The sequence below is a fragment of the Monodelphis domestica genome, chromosome 1 (genome assembly GCF_027887165.1).
Source record: "Monodelphis domestica isolate mMonDom1 chromosome 1, mMonDom1.pri, whole genome shotgun sequence".
NCBI classification, from domain to species: Eukaryota; Metazoa; Chordata; class Mammalia; order Didelphimorphia; family Didelphidae; genus Monodelphis; species Monodelphis domestica.
Window position 1 is genome coordinate 408928111 of NC_077227.1, and position 22198 is coordinate 408950308.

The window sequence follows — 22198 nt, forward strand, 5'->3', positions numbered from 1 at the left end:
TTTCAACTTCCTTCTCCGTCATATTTTCCTCTGTTAGAGTGTAATCACTCCTTAAAGGTAGGGACTATTTTTCTTCTTACTTATAGTTCTATTCCCTGCCCTTAGCTATAGGAGGAGATGAGGTCACCTAAGGGATAACACAGAGAAAACAAATAGGTCAGGATCATAACCTTAGAAGAACACTGTGCTTAGAAGGACAACGGGCTATGGAGGGGTATTACTTTTGGTTGGGACAATCAAGAAAGGCTTCATAGTGGAGGTAACATCTGAACTGGGTCTTATGCTTTTTCATAGCCTTAATATGATCTAATGGATCTGGGTATTCAACAGGTGCTTGCTATATATACCTGGTGACTAATGATTTGAAGAATAGTTGCTATACCAAGTATGCACCCTAGAGCCCCGCTTCAAACTCAGAGGGCCCTAGCCATTCCAGATTGTCCTACAGGCCCCCAGCCAAGGGCTCCTTGTATCATAGTGACCCTGTAAGTGTTTAAATGAAGAGTTCAACATTATATATGTAACTGATACACTGTGGGACTATCAAATGTAACAGACTTCTCTACTAGCAGCAATGCAATGACCCAGGACAATCTGGAGGGCCTTAGGAGAAAGAACACAATCCACATCCAGAGAAAGAACTGTGGGAGCAGAAACACAGAAGAAAAACAGATGATCAATCATTTATTGGCATGGGTTTTGGACTTGGGGTTCTGATTTTAAAAGATGACTCTATTACAAAAATGAATAATATGGAAAGAGATATTGAATGACAAAACATGTATAACCCAGTAGAATTGCTTATCAACTATGAAAGGGGGGAGGGAGACAAGAATTATGTAACCAAGGGGAAAAAATTAAATAAATAAAGAATTCAGGAAGAATGACAGTTTGGCTTGGCATTTATTCCCAAGAGCAGCAGCTGATCTGTCAGGGAGGCCATGTTGCCCAGGAGAGCCTGAGGCCCCCAAGACCTTGCCTCTCTCCAGCCCTGAAAGCTGGCTTCTATAGGAATCAGACAGGTACAAAAGAAAGAGAGGGCCAGGCACAGCCAAAGCAGATAGGGACCAAGCACCAGCTGGGGCCACTGGGAGGACAGCTCTTCCAGAGCAGGCAGCAGACCTGGTTCAGGCTCCATAATGGACATCTGTGGCAATGGCCAAAAAGCCCTGCAGAAACAAAAGGCTTTCAGTCAGTGAAGTGAGGAAGGGGGTCTCTGGTCACATTCTTCAAAGTTTTTAATACTTCCAGATTAAAGGGGGACTTTTTCTTTTAAACCCTCACCTTCCATCTTAGAATCATATGTACTGGTTCCAAGGCAGAAGAGTGGTAAGGGCTAGGCAATGAGGGTCAAGTGACTTGCTCAGGGTCACACAGCTAAGAAGTGTCTGAGGCCAGATTTGAACCCAGGACCTCCTGGCTCTCAATCCACTGAGCCACCTAGCTGCCCCCAAGGGGGACTTTCTGAGGAATGCCCAGGTCCAAGTCTAAGTTATATTGAAAGAGATGAGTGGAAAGCACCCTGGAAAAGGATCAGATTTAAAGGGAGAAGGTCTGAAAACTATGAGTTTTGCTAGAAACTATGAGATACTGCACAATTGGGTAGCACAGTAGATAAAGCCTGGAGTTCTGGAGTCCAGAAAACTATTTTTCCAGAGTTCAAATCCTGCCTTAGACACTGACTGGATGTATGGCCCTGGGCAAGTCACTTAGCCCTGTTTGCCTCAGTTTCCTCATCTGTAAAATGAGCTGGAGAAGGAAATGTCAAATCATTCCAGCATCTCTGCCAAGAAAACTTCAAATGGTCAGGAAGAATCTGATACAACTTAACAACAACATTGAGATATTAAGCAAGCCATTCCCTGTCTTTGGGCCTCAATTTCCTCCTTTATAAAAGGAGATTGGATCAATACCTGTATGACCTTGGGCAAGTGACCTAACCTCACAGGGTCTCAGTTTCCCTCATTTGTAAAATCAAAGGATTGGACATGATGATGTGAGAGTTTTCTTAGCTCTAGCTCTTCAGCTCCAGCTCTCAGTAGGGCAGTCACAGTACTATCCTTGTTGGTCATTAAAGGGAACAGCACTTTCCTTGACTTTTTAGACCAGAAGCAGAAAGGCCCTCAGGCTGTTATTCACTCCACTCTCTCCCCCAGAGCAGGTTCTTTCCAGTCCCCCCTGGGAGGACTTTATGGGATGGGGATGGGGAGGGGTGAAAGTCAACCAGCATCCATTTTCCCTAGAAAGGAACTGACTACTTCTTGGGGCAGTCCATCCCACTAACAGGGATGCTCACTACAGCCCAATGATAAGATTAAACCTCTTCTTGTTTCTGGAAGTTTCACTATTGTTTTCTGTTCTCTGTGGATAGGAGAGCCAGAAAATGAGAGAGAAAAGAACATTATGATGACAAAACTCTAAGCTAGATGCATGTCCAAGCCTGAAGGGACCCCTGAATTGAATGTTACAACTGTTCCCCTCTACTTTGAATGTAGAACTTAAGAGTATCATCAGAACTGGAGAGACCTGAAAACAGATCATCGAAGGGAAATTTAGAAAGGACGGCACAGGTTCCAGGGGCCAAAGGGTGCTTAGTGATCTGAATGCAACCCGCTCGTTTAACATACAAGGAAAGGGAGACCCAGAAAGGACAAGAAACTTACCCAGAGTCTCTCAAACCACAGAGAGATGGAACAGAAACTAAAACAGAAAGGACTAGACAAGGGCAGGAGGCAGCATGTAAAAGAAATAGTTTGCTGGAGGCCATCATACCTGGACCAATTGACAAGGTCACAGTCAGAGGAAGGAAGATCAGCAAAGCAGACCCCAGAATGAGGGCCCCCTGCTGATCCCCCTTTGTGACTTCTCTCCCCAAATTTTCCCTACCAATGGACTTGTTATGATTATTATTCTCTTCCCAATACAGTAGAAATAATATGAGCAAATACGTATAGGATCAATAAATATATACCCTACTTTCAGCCCCCTAGGTTATTAACCCAAAAAGATTGCAGTTACAAAATAAAAGCCCAAAGATTATTGCCCATGCCCCCTCCTTTCTCAAGAACAAGACATGCACCAAGACCCTACAATAAACAATAGCCGAAAGCTTGAGTACTATAATGAATCTTGTCCTACAGTTACCATACTCCAATGAATTTGTTGGAACAGAAGCCAAGCAGCATTGCTGGGCACTTCAAAGTAACACAAGAAAAACAGAACTTGTAAATTGAGGAAAACCCCAAAACCGGTCTGCTTTAAGTCCTCACACCTAGATACAAATATGTTTTGTTGTTCATCTCCCAAGCAATTATGATGGATAGTGAAACCTGACCAAAAGCACAATGATCCTCTCAGCAGGTCAAGGGATACTAACCTACAAATGGCTTGATTCCCATTAATCATATCTATCACAGAGTGTTGTAGAAACCTAGTAAATGATCACAGAATTCTTTGTTGTAGTAACATCACAAGAATGTTAAGTGATTTGATAATATCCAATCAAACTGTAGAATGTCACATACGTAGAGAACTGATTATGTGTATGTACCAAAAAACCTATCTAATAAACGTACCACAATACTATGGCAGAGCACTGTGTGTGATGCCTGCATACCTGGGCAGAATGCTTGGTGTGTCTCATCTCCTTATTCCGGCCCTGATGCCACACTTGGGCAGACAGACCCTGGGTCCTCAGAGGCCGCTGGATGGACCTCTGTAATAGTTCTTTACTAAGCTGTGTCAGACACCCTGGAGGTTGAAGTGGGAAGGAAGATAGGATAGAGGGAAAGAAAAGCGGGAGGAATACTGCTGAAAATGTAAAGGGAAGGGAAGGAGAAGACGTGATAGGCCAGTGCTCTGGAAACAAGTTGCTGGCCCCTGGGATACAGGAACTGGGTTCCTATAAAGAGAGTTAGTTGACACCCACCTCCTCGATGTTAATGACCATATCTTGAAGGCTGGCCTTGGGCAGAGTGGGCAGAGGGAAGCCATTCTTGAGTTTTCCTGGGAGAAGGTTATGAGATGAGTTCAGTTCTCCATCTCCAACCCAGAGTATGATACTCACTAAACCCAATTAAGATCTACCTGACTCCCTAGCCCTAGCGGCTTCCCGGGGGCTTTGCCTGGCATGAGGACACAGGTAGCAGGTTCTCTGTATGAAGAGATTCACCTGTGGTCAAGGGCGCTCAGGGACCCTCATTTCCTCTTCCAGCTTAAACCCTCTCCTATGTTTTGCTTGGCCTTCTTCAGTGTTTGACATTTCTCCATCCACTGCTGTTCCTCGGAAGCTGCTACAAAGACAAGTGACCTGGGCAAGAATCCCAGTTCAGCCACTGATCCAGCAGCGACAATGAGCAAATCACTTTTCTTTGCACCAAATCTATAAAATGGGCTTGATGATAAAATCTGATTGGCCTTCCTCTCAGGATAGTGAGGATGAGGACAGATGTGAGGATGTACTCCAGTCCCTCTCCTTGCTCTCTCCAGGGACAGAATTCTAGATGTGGTTTGATATTATTTTTATTATTATTAGCATTTTCCTGGGAGAGGGGTAAGGTTGGAATTGGTTAAAACTCACTGTTGATCTTAGGCAATATGACTAACTTCAGGGCAACATTCATCAGCATCTCCAGTTTGTCAACCTGGAAATGAGAAATGAGAGTCCAACAGAAGGGATAAGATGAAAGGGAGGAAGATGAAGTTAGAATGCAAAGAGCTGGGCTTGGCAGGGGTCCCTTCCAGGTCAAACAGTCTACATTCTAAGGACCCTTCCAGTTCTGAACTTCTGTGGGTCTTGGAGGAAGAGAGGGGGAAAGTGGATTGAGCAGGAAAGCAAGAGAGGAAGGAGGGGCTATTGTTGGGGTTCATGGGCCTTGTCAGGCATTGCCCCAGCTCCCTCCTTTGACCAGCTGTGGGGGGAACTGTGGGGATATAGCCTTCCCCTACTTCTCCAGGGAGAAAATGCCCAGAGAAGATTCAGTAGGGAACAGTGTGTGCATAGCTGCCTGACCCTGAGGGCAAGGGTTGGGGGATTGGGGAGGGGAAGTGCCATAGGTCCTTATCTTGATTCCTTGACTCAGAAACATTGGGCACTTACCTGGAAAGGCCCCACATCCGAATGAGCCAGGGTCAGGCTGAAGCTATAGGAAGAGGACATGAGTGAGAGCCTGTCCAGTAGCTTAGAGTTGAAGTGGTACTAGGGTCTCACCTTGAGGGGAGGCAAGGGCGGAGGGGAAGAGGTTTGGCACCCTCTGCTTCCCAACCCCAATGCTCTCTCCCACTGTGAAGTAGCTTCGACTTCCCCAAACCCGAAACCACCCCCTTCAAGGATAGGGGAAACACCTAGAGATGGGGGAAGTAGAGGGGACTTACTTAGTCAGTTTCAGAGAAGCCCCAATGTTCTTTCCAGAAGCAAAGACCTGGCCTGAGGCTTCAGTATCCTGTCAAGGAGATCCCAATTCCATAACCTGGCCCCTCCCCAGGTATCCCCAGCCCCTGACCAGTGGGTTCCACGGGGAAATGAGCTCAGTGGAAACTGAGCTCCCCTAGGGCAAGGGTTCTTAACCTTTTCTCTGTTGTTGGGCCCTTTTGATGAAACCCACAGACCTCTTCTCAGAAAAATGTTTTTGTTTGTTCTCTAAACTCTTACCTTCTGTTTTAGAATCAATATTGTGTATGGGTTCCAAGGCAGAAGAGCAGTAAGGGCTAGGCAATGGGGGTTAAGTGACTTGCCCAGGGTCACACAGCTGGGAAGTGTCTGAGGCCAGATTTGAACCCAGGACCTCCCATCTCTAGACCACCCAGTTGCCCCCCTCAGAAAAGTGTTTTTAAATGTTTAAAGTAAAATACATAGAATTTCTGTTTTTAAATATAATTATAAAAAATATTTTTTTAAGTTCATGGACCCCAGGTTAAGAACCTCTTCACTAGGGATTCAGCCCAAACCAGAGATCATAGATTGGCCCTGGGGCAGGGCAGGAAAGACCACACCAGTCTTCTTGTTCCTTTTCAAATGTTCTTCTTTCCACACAGGAAATTCCCTGCTACCTCCTCTCTGCCTCTTCACAGACTATTAAGCCTTCAGGTCCCAGGCACTCATCCCATGTCCTCCAGGAGGGAAGACCAGCCAAGGCCAAAGAAAGCTCTCTTCCCAGAATTCCTAGAGGCCTCATGTTCCGAATCTATGTCTTCTCTCTATACTGTCCTGTTCTTGCCTCATTTCCTTCGTGTGAATCTTGTTGTTCCAATTAATCTGTGCAGGGCAAAGTGCCCTGGACAGAGAAATGGAGAGGCAGTAGCATCCACTGGAAGTGGTACTGGTTCTAGATTTAAATCCTGCCTTAATATTACCTGTGTATGACTATGTACAAGTCACTGAAATCTTCCTGAGCCTCACTTTTCTTATCTGTACAATGAAAGAGTTGGACCAACTAATTCTCAAGGACTCGATAGCTCATCCTTTAGTCTATGATGCAATTAAATTGGGAAAAGTATATATCACTTCCTCCGCTGGACCTCAGGTTTGTTTTTTTTAATTTTCATTTTTGTTCTATTTTTTCTATACTATATATATATGTACATATATATGTATATATATTCTATTATTTCTATAAAATGAAAGGATTTGTCTAGATGTTCTCTAAAATCCTTCCAGTTCTCATACTTGGTCATATGTTCTAAGACCCTTTTTATCACTGACATTTTAGAGAGGAATTTACCATTCCCTCTGAGCTCTGATATTCTAAAGTATGAAGTCCTTTCTAGTTCTATATTCAGAGCCTGATTCCAAAGTTAGTCAATAAATATTTCTTAAGGGAGCTGCTAGGTGGCTCAGTGGATTGAGAGCCAGGCCTAGAGATGGGAGATCCTGGGTTCAAATCTGGCCTCAGACACTTCCTAGTTGTGTGACCCTGGGCAAGTCACTTAACCCCCATTGCTAAGCCCTTATCACTCTTCTGCCTTGGAACCAATACACAGCAGTGATTTTAAGACGGAAGACAATAGTTTAAATAAATAAATATTTCTTAAGGCAATAAACTGCAATAAACATCAGGTCTCCTTGGAAAAGGGACCTGAACGAGGAAATTGGTCTGTCTCTTCTATCTCTATCCCCAAAAAGCCAAGCACCAGGCTAAGGACACAGTTGGGGCTCAATAAATATCTATTGAACTCAACTAGACAGGCTTTGAGGAGCTCCCTGTGTGTGCAGAGCCCTCTACAGGCTGTCACTTGTGAGCAGAAGATGGTACTAGGGAAGGGAATCTGGCCCTCCTGCAGCTAAGACTAGGGCACAGGGCAGATCTCCACGGGCTTGGAATCTCACTTGGCTCTCCAGGCTACAGTGCAACGATTCAGAGCCTAGAGTTATCCTGGGCAAAAGGAGGGTCCAGCCTTGGCATCTGTGAGCCAAGAGCAGGGACCATGACTCAGAGAGTGAGCTAAAGCCTGCATGAGGCTAAAGGATGAGAGGGAAACCCATGGTTGGGGTCTACTTGTAAAGGGAGGCACACTCACCATATCCAATAGGAAGACTGGCACAGCAGAGTTTCCTTTGGGTAGAACAAAGGCCTGCAAAGCCCCGGGCAGCACAACTTTCAAAGCCCCTGACTGAGATTGGAGCCTGGGGGGAAGTCGAGCAAAGATCTTCAGGGCCATAGTTGTATTAGGGAATCGCTTCTGGAGCTGGAGATGGTATCAATGAGGTATAGAGATGGAAAGGGGAGGCAAAAAGGTGAATAAACTCTGACATGGGAAGAGACTGCAGTGACTCCTTCCCTCCCCTCCTACTCTAACCTGGGGAGAGGGAAGAATAATGTGATTAGATGGGGGAGGGGGGAACATGAAGCTATTGGTGAGGGGTGGGGGATCAGGGACATAAGCAGCATTCATGGGCCAAGGTTGTCTTTGGTGTCCCCAAATTTCCCAATCCTGGCTCAGGAGAAGAGAATGAACCCCTGGGGAACGGCCCGCATGGTTCTCCATGTGTTCCTCCTAGCAAAGATCTGGTCTCAGCTCCAATCTCAACTCTGCTTTTTACTGGCTGTGTAACCTTGGGCAAGTAACTTCCTCTCCCAGGCCACTGTTTCCCCATTTATAAAACAAAGGGTTCAGACTAGATCCCTTCTACCTCCAAGCTCTATGATGCTGTGATGCAAAGGCATGAAGCTCTAATACTTAGCATTCATGACTGTGACAGGCTCGGGGAGGACAGATTTTACTTCAGGGAAGCCCTCTGTAAAGCCCCCAAAATATTCCTCCCTCTGACTTCACATCATAAAGTCCTGGGCTGTCTGCTTCCATTTCCTCAGTGTAAAATGGAGATTGTAACAGTACCTACCCTACAGGTTGTTAGGAGGATCAAATGAGGAAGGAACGGTTAAACGCCCTGCACAGTGCCTGGCACATAGGAGGTGCTACATAAACGCTTATTCCCTTTCTCAACCCCAAAGAATAAGGAAGCTCAGACATTTCCATCCTCCCTTCCTAGCCTATATGAGGATAGGTGATATTCAGAATGAATAATTCCTGTTTCCTGGATTTTTTACTATTGTGATCAGTAGTAAATAGATTATCCATAGAGTCCAGAAGAAATGGGGTTTCAGAAAATGAAGCAATGTGGAATAAAAGATAAAACACTGGTCTTTAAAGTCAGGAAGACCTGAATGTGAATGATGGGAATATCCTAGCTGTGCAACCCTCGTCAAGTCAATTAGCCTCTCTGAACCTCAGTTTTCTGATCTGTAAAAAGGGTCAATGATAGCATTTATGTCATGGAATTATGAGGCTCAAATGAGATAACATACAAAAAGCATAAGCCTTAAATCATTACATATATGTGAGCTATTTCTTATCCAGTACTGGACATTTTGATGATTACTACTTTGTAATATAATTTGAGATCTGGTACTGCTAAGCCACCTTCCTTCATATTTTTGTTGTTGTTGTTGACACCCTTGATATTCTTAACCTTTTGTTCTTCCAGATGAATTTTGTTATTATTTTATCTAGCTCTCAAACCTTGGACAAGCTAGTTCTCCTCTCAGAGCCTCAATTTCCTTCTTTGTCAAATAAAAAGAGACTATGTGATTAAAAAAGGACCCTAGATAGGAAAACAAAGGTTCAGACCCTGGTTCTGACACTTAATGTATGACTTCAGGGAATTCCAGGACCTCAGTTTCCTTTTCACAAATGAAGTAGCAGAAGAAAGTGGTCCCTAAGGTTCCCTCCACTTGTGACAGATTTTTAAAGCCCTTCATAACTTGACCCTTTTCTAACCTTTCTAGTCTTTTTATACTTTATTCTCCTTCACATATTCTTTGATCCAATGACATGAGCCTCCTTGCAGTGCCTTAAATAAGATATTCCATCTCTGAGAAGATATTCCTACTCTGGGAATTTTCACTGCTCATCACTAGAACTCTCTGTCCTCATCTCTCCCTTCTGGCCTTCTACATTTCCTTTAAGTCCCACCTAAAATCTAACCTTCTGCAAGAAGCCTTTCCTTATCTTCCTTAATCTTAGCACCTTCCTACTGTGATTATTGTCAATGTATCAATATTATAGATCTTGTTTGTAATGGAATTATTTGCATATTTTCTCTTCAATTACACTGGGAAGGCTTGAGAACAAGAACAAGATTCCCTCCCTTTATCTCTCCATCATTTAGCACAGTGCCTGGCACCTAATAGGATCTTAATAAATGCTTATTGACTTATATTTCATGTCCAATAGAGGGCTGAGTGACTCTGGATGAAGGGTCAGGGCTTCTTATCTGAATCATGACAAAATAATTTTTTAGGGGAATTAAGGTTAATTGTGCAGTACAGGCTCATGTACTTGGACCAAAATGAGACTACAAAGAGCAAAAGGATGTGACCGAGCAGTTTCCAGCCTAATAGGCAAAATAGATGCCCCTTACCTCAGGCACAAAGTTTTTGAAGTTCTTGGTGTTGAGGCGTATGGGAAACCACTTGGGGATCTGGAATAATGAAGGAAGATGCCCTGTTCAGCTCCCATTTCACAAGCAGGCAGTCCTTCTTTCCCTCCTGAGCCCAGTGTTAGCTGGCTGTCACTCACATTCCCCTAACCCCTCTGGCCTTCCTTCAAGTCCCAGCTAAAGTCGTGCCTTCTGCAAGAAGCCTTTCCCAGACCTTATCCTTGGCGCCTCCTCTCTCAGACTACCCCCAATTTATCCTGCATATGCCCTGGTGGGCCCAATGTTGTGTCCCTCCTTAGACTGTGAGTTCCTTGAGGGCCTTTGTAGCCCGGCGCTTAGCACTGTCTGTCATATAATAATAATAAATAATAAATGTTAATTGCCTGTTAACTGCCTGGTTGGTCCCACCTCCAGTCTTGGCTCCTCCCTTAGCTAGCTGTCATTCATAGCATTCTAGCTCCGCCCATTAGCGCCTGGACCTGCCTCCAGCATAAGCTCCTCTCCCAGATAACTGTCATTCATCTCCTTCTTAATTTATTCTTCGGTCCCAGCCCCTCTCCCCAGTCCTAGCCGGGTTAGATGCCGCTCTGGCTCCACCCCCAGACTATACGTGTCAGTTATATTCCTTCCAACAATCCTTAGCTCCACCCCCAACTCTGAGCGCTGGGAGTCACGGAAGCCTCTGGCCCCGCCTCTCCTCGCCCAGCCCCACCCCAAAGTTGCCCTGCTCTCCGACTGGCCTGGCTGTCGTTGAAGGTCCGGGACAGCGCCCCAGCCTGGTAGTAAACGAAGGCCGCGGAGTTGGCCACGAAGTCGGAGACACCTAAGAGCAGCATGTGGTCATTCTGTTTCCAGAGTGAGAATGGAGCGGGAGGAACTGGGAATTCCTTATGGCTGGCTGGGCTGTAAAATTCACCCTGGATGGGAGACAGTTATGGGGAGGGGAAAGGACTGGGAAACTGAGGCAGGGACAAGCAAAAGGGCCCAATCGAAACTTCAGGTAAATGAACAGTGATGCTTTCCAGGTGGAAGCCCTCTGTAAGGAAGGGGAGGTCTGGGGTCTAGTCCCAGTTGGGCCCTTCCTTTCTTGTGTGCATCTTCTTTCTCAGCATCACTTTGCTTCTCTCTGAAAAGAAGCTAATTTTCCTCAATCATGTAGCATTGTGAAATCCAAACAGCATAATGGATGAGCAAAATGTAAAGTGCTCCAGACTCATACATGGTCAGAACTAGAAGGGACCTGGGCAGGTATGAGAGCAACTGCTATCACCACCCCATGCAGAAATCTCTAGAAGCCTTCCTGGTATGGGTCATTCAGCCTTTACTAGGACAGATACCAAGGGTTAGTTAGGAAAAAAAATCTAGAATGTTAGATCTAAGAGAGACCTTAGAACATATAACATAGAATACCAGAGCCTTTATTTTATAATTAATAAAATTGGGGTCTTAGGATGCTCAAACCAACTAAAGTGAGTATACGTGGGCTTTTGAGGTTAAAGGAGCAAAAAAAAAAAGGCATTACTAAGAAAAGAAAGCTCAGAAGAGAAGTGGCCCAAAAGACCCAGATATGCTACAGATTTGCTTTGGGCTAGTAACTTGATTCTGTTTGGTCTCTTCCCAACTGCAAAATGGGAACAATTTCTTTAGACTCTCAGAGAGGAAATATAGGAAAGTGTGAGGCTTAGTAGAAAGAATCTGAGGAGGAAGAATCAAAGGCTTAGAAGGAGGGATGACTAAGTTGATGGAAAAATAAGAATGGAGAAGGAAGATGAAGAACAAGGAGGATTGGAAAAAGAAGGAAAAGATAGCAAGGTAATGGGAAGGGAGATTACCTTAAAATCCAGTTCAATGCTTTGTTCCATAATCAGTGGTGCTGCCACCAGAGAACAGTTCAAGTCTGCAAGGGGACTTATGTGTCTGGATTCTGGGGACCAGAGCAAGAGAGATTCAGTCACCTGTCCTCAGAGGTCTCTCCTCTAATCCTAGGTGCGGGCCCATCTTAATATTTTCCCTGACAGATCACGTCTCTGTCCCCAACCCTCGATTTCCCGGATCCAGGCTCCCAGTGACATTTCCTGACCTGGGATGGTCTGCAATGTTCGTTCCAGAGTTTGCACTGCATTCCCAATGCTTTCACACAGCTGGACAAGGAGAAAATTTCAGGGAGTTGGGGAAGAAGGAGCATCTTAAGAAATGTAAGATAGTTCCGCTAACTCTACCCCTCCATGGCATCAGTTCCTGCCTGGACACCACCCTGACCCATTGTTTTAGTCCTTCTTGTCCCCAGAATCCCATCCATGGAACTCTGAGCCCAGGGCTTTTTCATGTCATTCTTTCCTCCATACATCATCTACATTGTCTGGTGGGAAAGGATGGGAATGGGATAGTGGTGAGGCTCTCAGATGTGACCACTGGAGGTAAGGGAGGGTGTGGCCTAACTGGGGGGCAAGGAGCAATAATAGCACTAATTCCCACTTTATTGCTTTAAGACTTGCAAAACCCTTTTCCATACATTGTTGTTTTATTTTACCTTGAAAGGCCCCTCAAGTGCCTTCTCTGTCTCTGTCTCTCTGTATGTTTTTGTGTCTGTTTCTCTCTCTTCTTTCCCCTTTTTTTTCCTTTCTCTTTCTCTGTCTCTCTCTGACTCTGTCTTATCTCCTCTCTCTCGGTCTCTCTGTCTGCCTCTTTTTCTCTTTCTCTCTCTGCCTGTCCCTCTGTCTCTCTCTCCCCTCTGTCTCCCCTTCCTCCCGCCTATCTCTGACTCACTTTGTCTCTATCTCTTTCTGTATTCCTGGGCATATGCGCTATTACTACTTATCTGGTGAGTTGGTTTCTCTCTTCCCCAGCTTCCCTACCTCTTCCAGAATGTAGATGCCAGAAGGCCAAAGGCTGTTGCCATTCTGCCTTCATATCCCTGTTGGCCCAGCCCAGGACTTTTCTGAACAAATGTTTCTTAAATTGCTGAATTTCCAAACGTCCGGGGAAGTTAAGTAACTTGACCAAGGATACCGATTATTAAGTGACAGCTAACTCTTTATACTGACTGCCTTTCCATGGGAGTAACAAAACCAAGACACATTTCCCAGGCAAACTTGGGGTGTCTGGGCAGATTCTGGATTTTAACACCAACCATCCAAGGGCTGATGACCCTATAACCTGGCTTGTGACCCATGCTGATGATGACATGATATCAAAGACCTGGCAATCATGATATTGACATATATGTTAGAACACCCTGCCGCAGATACCCCCTGGTCATTAGAGGGATGGGGGGGTGCCTAGAGCTAAGAGGAGGGAATCTCAAAGTTTGAAGAGACTAGGAGAAGCTTTGAGGGGAGCAGGGGAAAGGATTGAAAGGGGAGGGAAGGCAAAGGGGGGCCCCTAGATGAGGGGAGGAAAAAAGAGGTTAGGGGTCTAGAAATGATTGGGAGAAGAGGCTGAGTTGTTGGAAGGATGGGGATGGTCATGGAGAGGAGGAAAAGGTGTTTTTTGTGGCAGGTTAGGATGAGGAGTGTTGGGCAGTAGAACCTTACCTTGCTGTTCAATTGCTTTCGAATGAGATCCTCCAGGACTTCAAAGAAGATGTTATAGAGCCAGCTAGGGAGAGGGAAGCCAGGTATGTGTTGGCCTGATATCTTCTCTCAGTCCTGGGACAGCCCCCCACCCTTGCCCTTGCCCTTACCTGGCTCCCCCATGGAAGGTGACCTCCAGCCTCCCAATGTGGCTGCTACAGCCCTCAGAGCTCACAACCAGCCGCCCAGCACCATTCCAGTGCACCCCTACTTGCACAGCCAGGGTCACGTCCCTCACATTGAGGCTGAGGGTTCCACTGTCACGTCTGCAGAGTGAGATGGAACAGGAGAGGGAAGGGAGGCCACCCACAAGTACGCCCCGCTGGGGAGGAGTCCCACCCATGGCCACCAGAGAGCAGCAGCTGACCGCTGAGGCAGCAGACTCCAAGCGTTCTAACTCAGATTTGGGATGGCCAGATTCTCTCGGGAAACAATCTGCATCGTCTCTGGCCAGACTTTGTGGTGGCGACCCTCACTGATGAGTGAGGTAGTCAGAGGAAGCTTCCAGGAAGAAGTGGGGAGGCATGAGCTGGGCCTTGAAGGCTGGGCAGACTTTGGCCAGAACAAGTGAAACGTTTAATTGTCCTCGCCTTTCTCCGTAAAATGTAGCATTGGACCAGATGCTTTCTCAGGCCCCTTCCAGTTCTTAACCCTATGAACCTGTGAACCCAGCTGCAGAGCCCTGCAGAGAGCACAGGCAGTGGTACCTTCAAAAGGCTGCGCTTGGGAAGTTGAGGCCCCGGGATACAGGGAGGTATGAGTGGAAAAGCCTGGGTCTCGGATCCAGGATACTTGTGTTAAAATATTGGACTGAGGGGCAAATTGGTGGCTCGGTGGATAGAGAGCCAGGTCTAGAAATGGGAGGTCCTGGCTTCAAATCTAACCTCAGATATTTCCTAGCTGTGTGACCCTGTCATTTAACCACAATTTCCCAGGCCTTACTGCTTTTCTGCCTTGGAACTAATATGTAGTACCGATTCCAAGATGGAAGGTAGTAAGGCTTTAAAAAAAAAATTGGATCCACCACTTATTTCATGTCGTTCCTCTCTCAAGGCCTCCACTACTTTATCTGCTAATTGTTAAGGGGGAGAGGGGAGAAGGGGCATAGGAGAATTGCATGAGATGCTTCCTAATCCAGAGTATTAAAAGTTTGTGTTCTTTGAGAATCTAGAAGCTTCTGGTGGGGGAATTAGGGATAACTTCAGGAAAAGGAGGGACCCCAGGAAGAAAGTGGGAGTGGGAATGGGGATGGTTCAGCTATCCCTTTCCAACATCCCTCCAAAGTCCTTACATTAATGATGCCACCACAGACCAGTGACCGTCAACTTCAGCCTCCGCAGGACCCATGGATAGTTTGAGCCCTGAGTTGGGAACGAATGCAATCAAAGACTCTCCCAGATTTAGAGCCTTTACCTGGAACCTGTGGGAAAGCACCAGCTGAAGCTGACTTTCTTGGCCCAGTCTCTTCCCAAGGGTCCCCCCTACCTCCCAGCCCCATCGCCCATCAGGTCCCATTATTTCCCAGGGGGAAGCCTCCTCCATCACTAACAGACTTCTGCTGGGGATATTGAGGCCTTTCAGTATTCTAAGTGGTCAAGAACAAAGAATATTAAAGAGGAAAGGGTCCTTAGAATGGGAAAACAGCGTATCAGAACTGGAAGGAACTCTAGAAATTATCTAGGCCAAACTCACTTCGCATTTGAGGAAATATAAACGGAGGAAGGGAAGAATACAAAGTTAGTTAATGCCAGTTTGAGGAGAATAATCCAGGTCTCTTGAAGAGAAGGGGCAGAGGAAAGAATAAGCATTTACAAAAGGTACCCCCATAGGCCAGGTACTAGATTAAGCACTTTACTAATATTATCTCATTTAATTAAAAAACAAAACAAAACCCAGAGGGCAGCTGGGTAGCTCAGTGGATTGAGAGCCAGGCCTAGAGACAGGAGGTCCCAGGTTCAAATGTGGCCTCAGACACTTCCCAGCTGTGTGACCCTGGGGAAGTCACTTGACCCCCATTGCCTAGCCCTTACTACTCTTCTGTCTTGGAGCCAATACACAGTATTGACTCCAAAATGGAAGGTAAGGGTTTAAAAAAAAAAAACTTACTTTCCACCTTAGAATTAATATCATGAATTAATTTCAAGACAGAAGGGCAAGATTAGGCCATGGGAATTAAGTGATTTGCCCAAGGCCACACATCTGGAAAAGGTCAGATTTGAACTCAAGACTTTCTATTTTTTTAGATCTCTCTCTCTATCCTAGCTGACCCCATCCCATTTAATTTTGACACTTAAAACAGTAGTACTCTGAGACTTAGAGGTTTCAGCATCTTATTGTTTGGCATAATAAAGAGCTTGCATTTTTTTTAAACCCTTACCTTCCATTTTGGAGTCAATACTGTGTATTGGCTCCAAGGCAGAAGAGTGGTAAGGGCTAGGCAATGGGGGTTAAGTGACTTGCCCAGGGTCACACAGCTGGGAAGTGTCTGAGGCCAGATTTGAACCCAGGGATCTTCCATCTCTAGGCCTGGCTCTCAATCCACTGAGCTACCCAGCTGCCCCCAAAAGCTTGCATTCTGATAGCCTCAGTTTCCTCATCTGTAAAATGAGGAGGAGAAAGGAGATCTCCTGGGAAGTAATAATTCACATTTATATAATACTTTAAGATTTACAGAATACTCTGCTTCTAAAACCCTAGGCAATAGGTAGCACCTGACTAATTAGGCCCATTATACTGATGAGGAAATTGAGACTCCGAGAGGTTATGTGACTTGCCCCTGGTCACACAAATAAGTAGATGAGGCAGGTCTCTGTCAGCTTTCTATTACGTCATACCACCCAAGTTTGAACATTCTCTGTTCAAAGATTCCTTCCAAATGACACTTTTAGTCTATAATAATATCATATTAATTAGTTGTCAGGCAGCGTGGGTATGACGGCTCTGCACATTTCTAGCAGGTAATTGGATGGGTCACACAATTTCTAACAGATTGTTTAATTAACATTCTGGGATCATCTTGCATACCATGTTGCTACAACAAAGGAATAGTGATAGAGATGAATGATTCAGGCAGGGTCAGTTCCCCCTGACCTGAGGGAGCACCAGCCAAGAGATTCAGCTTTCATAATCAGAATTGCTTAGGAGATGGGCAACAAAACATTTCGCAGCTAGGTACAGGGTTAAAGGGCAAATTCAATATAACCCAGAATCAGGTATCTTTCTGATTTCTAAGTTGCATTTTTCTTTATGTTTCACTCAGGCACTTAGTAATGCTGCTCTGGTTATTGTACACAAACAGAATCAGTGAAGTGTGTTGCAGCAGTTTGTGTTTAGAAGAATGATTGATGGGGACAGCTGGGTGGCTCAGTGGATAGAGAGCCAGGCCTAGAGATAGGAGGTCCTGGGTTCCAATCTGGCCTTAGACACTTCCTAGCTGGGTGACCCTGGGCAAGTCACTTAACCCCCGTTGCCTAGCCCTTACTACTCTTCTGCCTTGGAATATTGATTCCAAGACGGAAGGTAAGGGTTTTTATAAAAAATGGAAAAGAAAAAAAAGGATGTGTGTGTTTGTATGTTTGTCTTGCAATGGCTGTGGGGAGTCTGAATGTGCCTCTGTTGAGAGAGAAAGGAGCAGGTAGTGGGAAATGACCTTTAGGTTTTAATTCTGTGAATATTTGGGGATAAAAGTGGGACATAGGTGTGTTAACCCTGTAAGCATTTGCTATTGTATTATTTTCCTGGAACTAGGGAGAGAACAATAATTCAATAGCAAGGGATGTTAGTGAAAAATCACACAGAGGGGGGCTGAGTAGGTGCCTCCATCTTTCCAGAAAGTCTCCTTGCAACTCTGGCATCCATGTCCGACAGCGTGGGTATGACAGCTCTCTGCAGTTAGTTATAATGTACTCCTAATTAATTCTCATATAATAATATAAGCCTGAGTTGAAGGAGCTTGGGAGGGACATAGGAGGAAGGGGGAGAAGAGACAAGCAGGGAAACTTAGGAGCAAAATCAGATGTCCATGGAGGGATTAGAGTGGAGTCAAGGCAAGGATAGGAGAGCAGGAAGGGTGTTAGCTGGTGGGGCTGAGGTTTGGGGGAGCAATTGCTGGGAAGGCCCCCAGTTTTTATCTCACTCACCCTGTCATTGCCCACTCCACAGGGCCCACCAGGGGGATGGAGTAGGAGCCCTTCAAGTCTGGGATGGACAGCTTCAGCAGGGCAGAGTTCAGAAATTCCATTCCAACCTCTTTCCCTGCAATAGAGACCAACAGGACCAGGAATCACCTCTCCCTCCCCCCTCCCCCCCCCAGCACCACAGCCTGCCCTGCTGCATCAGGGAGCACTCACCATAGTCCAAGCCCTTCAGAGTGATCTCCGCTTTTATTCCAGGAGCCAATGCCTCAGTCCTTATGCCCAGCAACATTACGAGGACCCACAGCATCTTAAGGCTTCTCCGGGCCCTGCTGTGGGAAGGATTGAACATCAGGCTTCTTCCCTCTCCGCCAGTGAGTTAACTACAAAGAGGTGGGCATTTTGTGAAGCAAGCCAGGCACTCAAAGTTATATCCCACCAAGCTGGAAAGCTGTTGGGAAGAGCCCAGCAATGGCCTGCTGTTCAAGGACTAGCCTAGCTAAGTCTAGAGTTGTAACTGGACATAGGAAAAGTGTCCTCATCTTAGAGGAAGGGAACAGGACACTGCCACACAGTAGGCAGGCAAGAAATAAAATGTGAGCTGGACTTGAAGGGTGGGCAGGATTTGGTAAAGAAAGAAGAGTATTCTAGGCTGAGGGGTACAGCCTGAATAAAGGTTGGGAGGTGAGAAAATGCAAGGAAAGTTGGGAGACCTCCTCAGCGCAGAGACAGACCAACAGGTCCACAGTCCTTTACATATTCTCAAATTTATACCCCTTGTGCAAGGGAAACTGTTATTCAAGGCCCTTTACCTCTTACTTTTCATCTTTGTTTCTCTTCAATCCCCTCATAAGCTTTGGTCAAATTGGACTGCTTTGTCCCCTCTTCTCAATTCCTCTCTAACTTGCCTTTACTCACACCAGACTTCTATCCCAATTCCATCATATTTCTTAAAGCTTCCCGAGGCGGGAGAAGCTTTAAGGTAGGAAGATGGAGGAAGGATAGAAGTTTTGGATACCGCGAGGGGGGTGGTGGAGCCAAATTAGAGATATGAGGTGGCAGGAATGAGTCAGAAATGCAGGCCTTATTAATTATCAATGAGCCACAGCAAAACTCCGATCAGTGGACTACTCAGAAGGCTTGTACCCGTCCAGTGATCCAAATTTAATACCACATAGTTCAGAGAGATGATAGAGAAAAGAAAGTGCCTGGCCGAAGGCCAGGTCCCAGGTGAGAGAGATAGAGAAGGAACAAAATTAAAGATGGAGCTTGGCCAGCCAAGCTCCAGCAAGTACAGACATCAATGGGAGCTGAGATCCAAGAGGAAGAGAGGGAAGAGAGGGGGCAGAGCTTGCTGTGGCTGTATTTAATCTCTTTGATATGCAAATATACACAATACATAGGGATGATTATCATTGGTAAACGACAAGGTATAGGTGTGGTTTCTCTTAACCAGGTGAACACAAAGAAACCTGTTTTCCCGCCTAACTTGTGGGAAGCTGGGGTCAAGGGTCAGAGGCTTTCCTAGCCAAGGGCAAGACTGAGCATGCTCAAAACTGAGCATGCTCTCTTCTACGACAATCTGTACATACTAACTGTTTCCCTTGCCCATAGCTAGGGGTAGACTGCTACATTTCTCTGTTGAAAACTCCTCCCTTCTTTCAATCCATCAATCCCTGGATCAAAAGGTATTTGCTAAGTACCTACTATGTGTCAGTCACTGTGCTGAAATCTGAAGACACAAACACAAAACTGAGACAGTCCCAGTTATCAAGGAACTTTCATTCTCCTGAGTCAGGGTAGAGGATGGGAGACTCCCAAGCCAGGATCCACCTCTTCCTGGAAGTTTTCCCTGATTTTTCACAGCTATAAATGTCCCTCTTCCCCAAATTTTGACTCAAACAACTCTGCTTGACCTGTCCTCCTTTATTCTGACTCATACAATGTTCATCTGTGTGCATGCCTTGTTAGAGGCATGTAACTGTAAAAAAAGTCCTCAACTTGTATCCCAAAAAGGTAGTTGAAGTCTCAGCTTTTTTACTTACTTGTTAGTGATCTTTTTTTTAATTGAAAATTTTTATTTAAGTAATTTAGAATATTTTCCCATGGTTACAAGATTCATGTTATTTCCCTCCCTGCCTCCACTACCCGTAGCCAATGAGCAATTTCACTGGGATTTACATGTGTCATTGATCAGGACCTATTTCCATATTATTATTAATATTTCTTGCTAATGATCTTAAGAAAGTAATTTCCTGGGGGCAGCTGGGTGGCTCAGTGAATTGCGAGCCAGACCTAGAGATAGGAGGTCCTAGGTTCAAATCTGACCGAGAATACTTCTTAGCTGTGTGACCCTGGGCAAGTCACTTAAACCCTACTACCTAGTCCTCACTGCTCTTTTGCCTGGGAACCAATACACAGTATAGATTCCAAGACGGAAGGTATGGGTTTAAAATTTTTTTAAAAGAAAAAGAAATAAATTAAAAAATGAAAAGAAAGTCATTTCCCTTTCTGAATTTGTTTTCTCATATGTGAAATGAGAATAATTATCCTTGGGCCCCCTCCTTCCTAGGCTTCCTCAGTAAAGAAAGTACTTTGTAAAACCTTAGTGGTAGTCTCTCGGTGACAGAGAATGACAATGACTTTGTAATTGTGCAGAAAAGAGGGTTTGCTAGCACTGTTCAAAGATATATAGATATACATACTACTCTCTCCTGTAGCCCCTGCACTAGAAAATGCTTACTCTACTTGGTTAAAGTCCTTTATTCCAGAGCCCTGGAAGCTGGGCTCCACCTTCACCAACACTCATTGAGAGTACAGGTAAAGGAGGGTCTTGAAGTTCTTTAGAAGCCCCTCTGCCAATGTCTGGGTCGTGCCCTGGCAAGACTTCAGACCAGAGTCTCTCTCTAGACCGTCTCCCTGCCAGCCTTGGACACAAAACAGGCCTTGGAGGGCAGAGCTAAAGAGCCAAACTCTTCAAAAGAGAGTTTAACATTTAATAGAATCCTCTCCCTGCCCTACCTACCCATCAGAATCCCAAAGCACTTTTCCTCCTTCTACCTGGAGCTTTCTGTCCTCAACCTTGGCTACCCCCCATCTGCCATGTGTCATTGGTCGTAGCTGGGCCCAGATGAGGTCGCCATTGTCGCCCTCCCTCTCACCCCCACCTCAACACACAGATATCCATCATCCCAGGCAGTACCACAAGAGGCCCCAGCCCTGTGGCCCCTGCGCTCAGCCAGAGTTTCCCCTTCTCCTTACCTTGGGCTGTTTCTAGGAGGGAATAGGAGTCTGTTCTCTAGCCCCGGGGTTATATGGTGTTGGAGGAAGCGGAAGTTGAGGGTAAGCGGGTAGCTATAAAGTCAGGACATGACAAGAAGGAAGTGAAAGGGGAGGCTGAGCTAAAAATCAGAGGCAAAGAAAATGGGTAAAAGTTGATGAGTTACTTAGCTTTAGTCCTGGCCCCTCCAGGCAAATTGGCCTTCAAATAAAGATCTTCTTGCTTCCATTCTCGGCCCTCTTCAATCTGTAAGGCTAAACTGTTCCTATCACAACTCAGAATCCTTGGGGGTAGAGTCAAGATAGGGGCTTGGTGGGAACAAAAGCTGGAACCACTAAGAGAATTTTTCCAAACTAATCTTAAAAAAGCTCTGCAAAACAACTAAAGTCAACTCAAAACCCTTTACTGACTTCTTTATTGCCTAAAGTGTAAAGTTCAAACTTATTTTCTTGACATTCAAAGTCTTCTACAATATGGCAGCACTCTGTTATTATTATCTCATGATTTCTTTCCACTGTCTCAACATTCTAGCTACCGTGTACCTGGAACACATCCTACTTTCTACTCCCTCCTATGCCTGGAATGCTCTCCCTGCCTGTCTTTATCTTATCCTTTAAAGTCCAACTCATGATCCAATAATTTCTCCAAGACCCACCAGGCAATGACCTTTTTTACACACAACACTTTTCCTTTGTGTCTCTCTAATCCCTCAAATCTACAGAACTTTATTGAGTGTAAAGCATTGTTCTAGGCCCTGGGGATACAAAAATAAAAATGAAAGAAACAGTCCCTCACTTTGGAGAACTTCCCACCTACTGGGGAGAATTTGAGGAGATAAACAAGGAAATAGAAGATTTAAGGAAGGAAAGCACTAACTGGGGGTAAATCACCGGGAGTGCCCTTATACTGAGCCCTGAAGATAAGGTTTCAGATGGGTGCAGATGAGGAAGGAGTAGGTGGTTCCAGTCCTGGGTGTTGGAGGAGTGGTGGTGGTGGTATAGGGCTGATGAGAGGGATATCTTGTGGGAAGCCAAGGAGGCTGGAGATGGAATGCTAAGAATGAGGAACAAAGATAAATCCATTTTAGCTGGAATGTGGAGTTCATCAAGGAGAATAAAATGTCAGGAAAAGGAAGTAAGGTAAGTAGTTCACAAGTCAGGAAAGTTGATGGAGGGCCTTAGATGTCAGGCTGAATGGTTTATACTTTGTCCTAGAGGCCTAGGGAGCCACCGAAGATTTTTGAGCAGGAAAGTAATATGATCAGACCTGTCTGGAA

The 22198-nt window shown here is 45.4% G+C and overlaps 1 protein-coding gene across 1 annotated transcript; it reads right to left on the reverse strand.

The window, feature by feature from the left end:
* Positions 1-660: 660 nt before the first annotated feature.
* On the reverse strand, positions 661-20998 carry LOC100011116 (bactericidal permeability-increasing protein-like). Its single transcript, XM_007474470.3, has 16 exons — positions 20904-20998; positions 17859-17974; positions 17649-17763; positions 14801-14929; positions 13620-13775; positions 13471-13534; positions 12018-12078; positions 11770-11861; positions 10678-10854; positions 9920-9979; positions 7516-7683; positions 5374-5441; positions 5099-5141; positions 4580-4643; positions 3929-4005; positions 661-1169 (listed from the first exon to the last, which is right to left on the reverse strand). The coding sequence occupies exons 2-16, from the start codon at positions 17950-17952 to the stop codon at positions 1128-1130; spliced, it is 1410 nt and encodes a 469-aa protein (XP_007474532.2). The 5' UTR covers positions 17953-17974; positions 20904-20998; the 3' UTR covers positions 661-1127.
* Between the last annotated feature and the right edge of the window lie 1200 nt (positions 20999-22198).

What these genes read in the sequence shown, in the direction of transcription:
- LOC100011116 (XM_007474470.3), bottom strand. Translation starts at nt 17,952, where the DNA reads ATGCTGTGGGTCCTCGTAATGTTGCTGGGCATAAGGACTGAGGCATTG. An exon ending in GGACCTTCAACGACAGCCAG is followed by an intron (nt 9,980 to 10,677) that starts GCCAGTCGGAGA and finishes TCATTATTCCAG; the next exon opens with ATCCCCAAGTGGTTTCCCAT. An exon ending in CGGATGTGGGGCCTTTCCAG is followed by an intron (nt 4,644 to 5,098) that starts GTAAGTGCCCAA and finishes TCTCATTTCCAG; the next exon opens with GTTGACAAACTGGAGATGCT.